This window comes from Polyodon spathula, chromosome 1, assembly GCF_017654505.1.
Source record: "Polyodon spathula isolate WHYD16114869_AA chromosome 1, ASM1765450v1, whole genome shotgun sequence".
In the NCBI taxonomy this organism is placed as follows: domain Eukaryota; kingdom Metazoa; phylum Chordata; class Actinopteri; order Acipenseriformes; family Polyodontidae; genus Polyodon; species Polyodon spathula.
The window spans coordinates 14,222,634-14,231,401 of NC_054534.1; the positions used below are offsets into that span (position 1 = coordinate 14,222,634).

At 35.7% G+C, this 8,768-nt stretch overlaps 1 protein-coding gene across 1 annotated transcript; it reads left to right on the forward strand.

The window, feature by feature from the left end:
- Nucleotides 1-2,307: 2,307 nt before the first annotated feature.
- On the forward strand, nt 2,308-8,488 carry LOC121315606. The gene is made up of 4 exons (XM_041249883.1): nt 2,308-2,913; nt 4,114-4,539; nt 6,073-6,126; nt 7,884-8,488. The coding sequence occupies exons 1-4, from the start codon at nt 2,481-2,483 to the stop codon at nt 8,486-8,488; spliced, it is 1,518 nt and encodes a 505-aa protein (XP_041105817.1). The 5' UTR covers nt 2,308-2,480.
- The last annotated feature ends 280 nt before the right edge of the window (nt 8,489-8,768 follow it).

Genomic DNA, 8,768 nt, shown 5'->3' on the forward strand with positions numbered 1-8,768 from the left:
TGTGTATGTCCATTACATGAAATCCAAATAAAAATCAATTTTAATTCCAGGTTGTAAGGCAACAAAATAGGAAAAATGCCAAGGGGGGTCAATACTTTTGCAAGCCACTGTACCTGTTGTTTTGAAACAGTGCAACACACATTGCAGTGTATTGCCTGGGATTATTCGTTGCGGTCGCCAGACCGGGATTACAATTAAACATTTCTATTTGGATCATGAACTTTGTTGCCTGTCTTCTGTTTTGTAATCACATCACCTGTATACCTGTGCACTGCAAACCACTTTGCCACAGCCCCCCTGGCCCCAAGTTCCATTCAGACTTGGAATAAAAATGACAACTAAAAAACAGACATGTTAGTCCTAATTTAACATTCAATTTTTATCTCTGATTCTGCTTTTTGGTGAATAGCCTTGTAGCTTGGTGATTTTTCACCCTTCTGTGTTAAATCAGCAGTCACAATAGTGTTCACTCTATTTTTATAATAAATAAGGACCTTATTTCCATTCCAGCTTATTTATATACCCCACAGGTACTGTAACTCAGGGCTTCTCAAACTCGGTCCTGGGGTCCCCCTGTGGCTGCTGATTTTCGTTCCAACCGAGCTCTCATTTACTTAACTAGACCCTTAATTGAACTGATAATTTGTTTAGTTAGACCTTTTTACTTGTTTTCAGCTCTTAAACATTTGCAGAGTTCAAGTTACTTATAAAATGTTATAGCTAACTTGAAATATGCAATTGGGGGTGCAAAACCCCCATAATGCATCTGTGCATCACGTTAATACATATAATTTCCTAAGGATCCTAGCATAACTGATGTTGGCTGTGCATACTGACATCTCTTGTAATAGACACCCTACACAAAACAAATTAGCTCATGGAAATGTAAATGACAAAAACAAAGATTGTTCTGCCAATAAACATCATAATTGCCCCCAAATTTTCATTATAATAATCCATGTTCAATTATTTTCCTGTGAACTTCTGTGTTTTATAGTCTTATTAAAAACAGTGGTGGTGCAAGATCCGTGGATAATAAGTTTGCCCATGTATAATAAGGTTGATGATAAAACTGCTACCTCAGTATTTAAAAACAAACTCAAAACAAATGAACACAACAAAACACTGTCAATACAAAAACAAACAACAGCAGCCTGGAGATTTAATTTTTTACCTGCAAAAGACTGAGAAATTTAAGGAATAATTCAAGTACTCTTAGACAAACAATAAGCAATTTTGTATCAGTACAATGACAAAGCTGATGATCATGACATATATCAACAGTATGTACAGAATAGTATAGAATAAAAACAAAATGTGCAGTTAAAGGTTAATCATCACAATCTGACAAGTATAAAGTGTGATACCGATGGATGGACGATCAGACAGACAGACACCTCCACATAGCCCCAGTTTTATCCAGGTTAGATAAGCAGTTTTCAAAATATGTAAAAATTTAAGTGTGACAAAGAGACCGAATCTGATACTCTCTATGACATATGCTAAACAATGTTAAAATCAAGTTCCATGTCAACTGGATAAACAGTTCTCAAGACACATGCACAAATGCAAGTGTGCACAGTCAGATATGTGTCCACCTCCACACTATGTCCCCTTTGCAGGTGGAAAATAACAGCTACGGTCCTTTTCGCAAAGCGTTTACCCCCGAAAAATAAAACAAAACGTTGATGTGAAATAAAGCTTTAAATAAATAACTGAGGATGTGTAATTCAATGCATCTTAAATTATATATATATATATATATATATATATATAGTCATTCTATGTTATTACAATAAACATCCATACATGTATATAATATATATATATATATATATATATATATATATATATATCTATATATATATATATATATATATATATATATATAAAATGTAATTTTTGTAGTCAAATTTATTTATGTATTTCGGTATATTATTTAGATCTTACATCCAGCTGAGTTCACATTAGTCACCCTATAATTGAACACATTATAATTCATAATTTTCAATTACAATTAATAAAAACTTATTAAGATGAGATTAAATATTAAATAGATATTAGATATTATAGATATTAAAAACAAATAAATAAATTAATACATTTTAGTATCACCAGGTTCCACTGAAATGCACGGAGGGCCCTTGCAGTACTAAAAATCACGTGCTCTGCACCCCAGTTGTAGACGAAAGATCTGCCGGAGGTGCAGTGTTTCACTGCTGTTTCTCCGTTCTTTCTTGCGGCTGGACGTCATTATTTGGGCGGAGCTTCAGAACGCAGGCAGATAGTGAGGTCTTTTCCGTCGTTTTACACATATTTTAACAGTAATGTTTAAGAGAAAGTAAATACATGGTTGCAGTTGCTTGTATTTTTACTTATTAGTTAAATGTAAGAATACGGCATTTCCGCCGTGTGCAAATCATACACCGATCACGACCGGTCTATTGTACCTGCTAGTAAGCACATTTTTGCTAAACACAATGAGTAGTAAAAGCAAGAAAAAAACCAGTAAATTCTCCTTTTATGAGTTGGATATACTTCTCACAGGAGTGACAAATTATTATCATAAACTTTTCGGAAAAGGCAAGTCAGACACGACTTCCACAGAACGATCTGCATTCTGGACAGAAATTACACATAAAGTGAATTCTGTGTCAAACGTTAGGCGAAGCAGAAAACAAGTAAGACACCGATGGGATGACCTGAAAAGGGTTCTTGCTAGGAGAATAGTCAAGCAGGGTACGCTCCCGGGTGTTAATGCCGTCTTTGAAGAACTGAAGAAAACTAAAAGGAATAATGATCGCAGATTAAACAAGACCTATGCGAGTTATGATGTTAGCTGTGCTGTGGAAGAATACCCGTATCCTGCTGGTAATACAACAACAGCCGTTCCACATTATGACATAGAATGGGGTAAGCAAAACCCGTTGTTTTGAATACGTTTCTGCACAACCGGGTTACTTTAGTGCCATTGTCCAGATTTGAGGACAGAATACTTTGTAATTTTGGAAGCATTTTTAACTGGCATTTACAATCTAAAATGCATCTTTAATTGGTGCTCTAAATGTAATGTATCATATCAAATTACAAATTACAGCTTGGTTTAATAATAAAAATAATCTTTATTTTTATATAGCGCCTTTAATAGTGAACCACCATCACAAAGCGCTTACAAGATACGAGACTAGGGTGTGTGAACAATGAATCAGCTGCTGAGTCACTTACAACGTCTCACCCGAAAGTCGTTAAAAAAAGAAAGTAACATTTGCATTATCATATGGAAAAAAAAAAAAAAAAAAATCAATATTTCAATAATTGTATAATGCAAATCTCATGATAGGTTACCATTCTGGCATCCCCAGAAAATTGATATTGAGAGCTAAACTAAGTAAATGTAATCATGCGCCCTTTTAACTCCTTTGGGCTATAATTTAAGGACAATTCCTGCTGTGATCGGCTCTAGTGAATGCTGGTATTCGGCTGATCGTGCTAGTTGATTAAAAAGAATCTATTTAAAAGCCCTTTACTGTAAATTTCAACGTTTGTTTGCTAAAGTAGTTTTGATGGAAACCTAGTCTATTGTATGCACATAGGTTCTGTCTCTCCAAACCACTTTTTGTCTTTGATTAACTTTATATGAGCAATATAATTAAATACATGGATTATGTTGAATCTTGTGTGACTATTTTGACTGCAATATCATATGGGTGTGTGTGTGAGAATCAAGTATCCTGGCTGCAGTTTGCAGAGAAAACACAGGTGCTACTGGCTTCTACAATAATTGTTTTTAAAAACTACCCCATGCAGTAATTTTTATAATCTCTCCTGGGCCATTTTTTTTTTACCTAGTTTATGTCAGAAACTCTTGAAGGAATTACAGCCTTATTATGTGCATTTGAGTTTGCGTTGTTCTATAGCCTTAATACTTTTCATGGTGCTGATGGCTCATATTGTGTTTTATTTGCAGAAGTTACAGATTTGTGAGACAATTGTTTTGTAGTTAGTTTATTGGACATTTGTTTACTGGTATGTAAAGTAACAGAACACAGCATTTATGGTGTAATTTAAAGTGTGGTGCATTATCAGATTCTTTCTGCAACTCTTTTTAAACAGAGAACAGAAGCGAATCGGAATCGGATGAAACCCTGGAAGGAGTCCAGAAAAGAAGAACTTGTAAATTCTCTGATTTTGAGTTAGATACACTTGTGACAGAAGTATCAAACAATTACAAAGCACTCTTTGGAGAGGAAAGATCAGTTACGTGCTTAAGCGAAAGGACAAGAATCTGGAGTCAAATAACAGATAAAGTCAATTCTGTGTCTGCCATCAGACGAAGTGAAAAACAAGTAAAACACAGATGGGATGACCTCAAAAGGCGGTCTGCCTGTCTGTTAAATCTGAAGACGAACCCAAAAGTTAAAACAGCTAATGTGGAGATGAACATTATTGAAAGAAGAGTTGTAGCCATTGTGTATCCTGAGTGCCTCCCTGTTCTTGACGAATCTGCAGAGTCAAACACACAAAAGGAATTTGCAGAAGGTGATTTACATTTTTTATTTCAACACGTACTGTAATTAAGCGATAGCGCCCATTGATGACGGCTCTACCGTGTGATAGTTGACTGTGATGGGAGTTATGCGTCCCGAGCCGAAGGCGAGAGTGCTAACGAAAATCAAGGTCAACTGTCACATAGTAGAGCTGCCATCGAGAGGGCACTATCGCTATTAGAACATTATTTTTACCATTGTTTTCTTTAAAAAAAACACCTGAAAACCTAGATTTACCTTGAACTTGTACTGACTCATTAGGTCTTTTTCCGCTGAGTAAAAATGTTCTAAGAAAACAGTCCCGACCATTTAAAAAAAACAAAAAAAAAACAAGGATGATATAATTTATTTACTAAATTGATTATTATTCTTTATTAACCTGTTAGGGTTTTAAACCCATGTTTATAATCATGGAGTAACTATTTAACAGTCCGTGTATGATGGAATCTGAATTACCAATACAATCTCTCATTAAATACCACTCGAAAATGCCTCCTGACTCACCATGTTTCTACCTCAGCCAGACCTTTTCTAACCGGAATCTGTATGAATTGAGCAATATTACTGAACTGTCCGCAGTCTTGCTTTGTTGTTGTTGAAAGATGCTGTGTCTGTGCTCCAGTCGAGCATACAGTCTGATTGGCTCTCGGCAGTTGCAGGTACAGGATTGGTTGCTTTTGTCAATGCAAAGTATTGATTGGCTGATGTGTCTTTGTTTAGGATTTACTGTCCAATAGATGTGAACTACGTTGAAAAATACAGCAAGTCAAAAAGAAAAAGCCAGCATTTAAGCGGATTGTTTTTAAATTTGATTCACAGCTGGTGCTCAGACATTCCAGCGGGCATCTACCGTCTATTAGAGAGTATTGTATTGGCTGATGGTACGGAATCATTTTCTAAGTCTACATGTTCCACTGAGAATAGATCACAATACTAGTACATTAGGCAATATACACAGTACCCTAGTAAATTATTTTGGAAATTATTAATTGCAAACAGCAGGCATAATTGATATAATTTAGTTTAGCAGCCTATGTAAATATTGAAGTCATCCTATCATCCTTTTTATATGATTTTTGAAGATATACTATTACCCTGCAAATCAGTTGTTTAATACAATTTTACAGAATACCTAAAGTACCTTTTTTTTCTAACAGAGGACACAATCAAAGCAGAATCAGACAAAACAATGGGCGGAGAGCCCAAGCGAAGAAAGCAAATGTTCTCTGATTTTGAGTGGGATGTATTTGTCACAGAAGTAACAAAGCATTACAGTGCTCCTTTTGGCAGTACAACTTTATATAACTTAGAAAAGTCAAAACTCTGGCTGGAAATTACAAATACAATTAATTCTATGTCAACGCTCCGTAGAACTAAAAATTACATAAAAACACAATGGGAAGACCTTAGAGGACTGTCTCTATAATGAGGAACAGGAAGAATTTCAGAGGAATATCGAAATATGAGGTACTGACTTCTATTGAGAAAAGAGTAATGGCGCTTTTGTTTTCTCATTTAAACACAGAGATGGGAGGGTTTGAATCTGAACGGATACACCCTAAAAAGGAGCCTGCAGAAGGTACTTGAAATAAATGTTTATACAGTAACAATTGGAATAGATTTGCCTGTAATGTTATGAAAGGGTCAATGTGATATTAATCCAGGTTATTATGAATACATGTAATGACACTTAATTGCTCACACAGTAATTTAGGGCTACAGATTTTCCATTCTGGGAATGGCAAATTACGTTTTTCAAAATGACGAATTACGTTTTTTTTCCATTTTTACCAATTTATTAAGCATTAACAACGTATTTTGAACATAAATAACATTTTTACATAAAAAATCTATTTATTCATTTTTTTTATTTAAGTCCCTGAGCTACTGTAGTTTTCAGGAAAAAATTTTCTTAAAGTAGTCAACTATTAACAATGTACTGTAGGTCAGTCAACAAATAAAGGTGTTTTGAAAAAAAACAGCTTATTGCTGCTGATATTGTCCAGGACACTTATCTCTCCCATCTGTAGTTTCATCTGCAACAACGCAGACTGGTTTATTCTGTACTTGCTGTAAAATTGCTTGCATGTGTTTCTCGTATACCCTGGACAGACAGAGTTGCCTTAGTTAGAGCAGGGCTCTTCAACTAGTTTTTTAAGGGGGCCAGATTGGAAAAAAGTTAGGAGTAGACGGGCCAGAGTATTTTACTCTGCACATTTTTTAAGCAATAATAAATATTATATAACTTAATGTTCATATATTGAACAAGACTTACACATTTTACCATATGAATAGTACTTTAATGATAGAACAGTGTGAGAATTTAACAGAGTATCATGACATTTTAACATTTTAAAATAAATGTGAAATATTAATAGTACAACTGCTAAGAAGAGATCAGCGCTTCTACTTTTGAGCTTCTAACTGCTGTGTCCTCTGGATATATATTTCCAAAAGCTCCTTGTTTATTTTCAAAATGCCTTCTCATATTGTATTCCTTAACTACTGACACACATTCATTGCGCAATAAACACATTTTGTTTTTTTGTGTTCGGTACAGCTGGTAAAATAAATAAATATTTCATGGTCCACACGTTGTTCAATCTACAATTTTCACCATTTACTGTTCTTACTATCGAGAGAGAGCCATGTTATAGCAACACGAGTAAAAAAACCAAAAAATCACTCTGAGTACGTAGTATTATTAAGGAGTTAATGATAAAGTCAAAATAATAAGACATTATAAAACTAAAGGTTTCACCTCAAACACTGTGCTGTTTCCTTGTGTTGAGTGGGTGATGTTTTTTCCAGGTACTTTTCACTTTTCTGTATTTAACTCCAATATGATTCCACAGAATCACAAAACAGCTAGTTGCTTTTTTAAACAACTCGACTCCCACGTCACACAGGCAGCACCACAACAGAGAACAGCCTAATGCCCACAAAACCACCTTTTCTCATTATCCAATGATTAAAATAAACATACAATAACCTTTTATACAAGCGTCATTGCTGGGCTTCTGGGTAGTGTAGTTTTCAAAGCAATCCATTCCAAAGAATTCCATTCCCAAAATGCCAGTTCCATTCCCAGTGCCTAATTCCACGATTCCATCTGTGATTCCGCGATCGTGGAAAATAAATAGCCCAAGTAATTAGATCATTTACTTACTTCAGCCAATCGATTATTAGTGAATAGAAATGAATTATCTGCACTAATTTATCTTAATAATGTTTAAAGTAGCTATTTTCATTTATGTTGCTATGTAGTGTCTTGTTTTTCACAGTTCCATTACCACTGTAGGTTTGTTCATTCATTCTTTCTTTTGCTGTTCACAGTGTTTGTAGAAATTCCAGCTGATGATGAGCCAGATAAAGTTGAAGAAAGTCACACTGGACCAATTATAATTGTCCAGCCCCACGAATCTTCTCTTTTGGAGGATTTTACTCCAATGATTGTGGGCCCTCCCTTTTCATTGGCACCCTGTTCGCTTTCACAGGATCAGCACATGGAACAGGGACACCCTCCGCTGCTGGATGAAGCTTTGCAGGATGAGAAAGAAGCACACCATTGTGTATATTCTGGTGAAACTAATGGGACTGTTATTAGCCATGTAAGTGAAGGGAGCCAGGTTACCAATACAGGTTTATCCGAGCTTTGTAACCAGGTTGCTCTACTGGCAAATCAGATAGGTCGACTGACAAACCAGGTTGGTGAGCTTGCACGAATTATGATGCAGAGGAACAGTAATGAGCAGTTTCAAATGGAACAGGTGACTGTTAATCAAAACATTTCAGCCACGCTAAGTCTCCTCACCAAGGTCATTGCTTCTGGGGCTTTCTCAACAGCCTGTACAGTTTCTGATAGCAGTACACAGACTGTTTCCCCTGTTGTAACAGTATATAAGGACCCAGAGTTCCGGACATCACCAACAGTAGAATAATCCGGAACGGCTGCCTCTTCTAGTGCAAAAATGTTTAGTGCGTATTGAATGGCCTTACCATATCTATGGTGTTGTGTTTTAAAAAATATTATAGATGGTAGTGGTGTGCTGTTTATTCAAAGTGAGTCCTTCATCGGGTCGGTTACCTGCGAATGATCCGCAAAAGCGGGTCAGGATGTGAAGTTTTTGGCGGTTTGCGGTTCGGGGGCAGGTCAAATAAATTTACATTTCTGGTCTGAATTTGAATCACCAAAAATGTTTTCTGTCATTTTAGCTTACT

What these genes read in the sequence shown, in the direction of transcription:
- LOC121315606 (XM_041249883.1), top strand. Translation starts at nt 2,481, where the DNA reads ATGAGTAGTAAAAGCAAGAAAAAAACCAGTAAATTCTCCTTTTATGAG. An exon ending in ACAAAAGGAATTTGCAGAAG is followed by an intron (nt 4,540 to 6,072) that starts GTGATTTACATT and finishes ATTTAAACACAG; the next exon opens with AGATGGGAGGGTTTGAATCT. An exon ending in TAAAAAGGAGCCTGCAGAAG is followed by an intron (nt 6,127 to 7,883) that starts GTACTTGAAATA and finishes TGCTGTTCACAG; the next exon opens with TGTTTGTAGAAATTCCAGCT.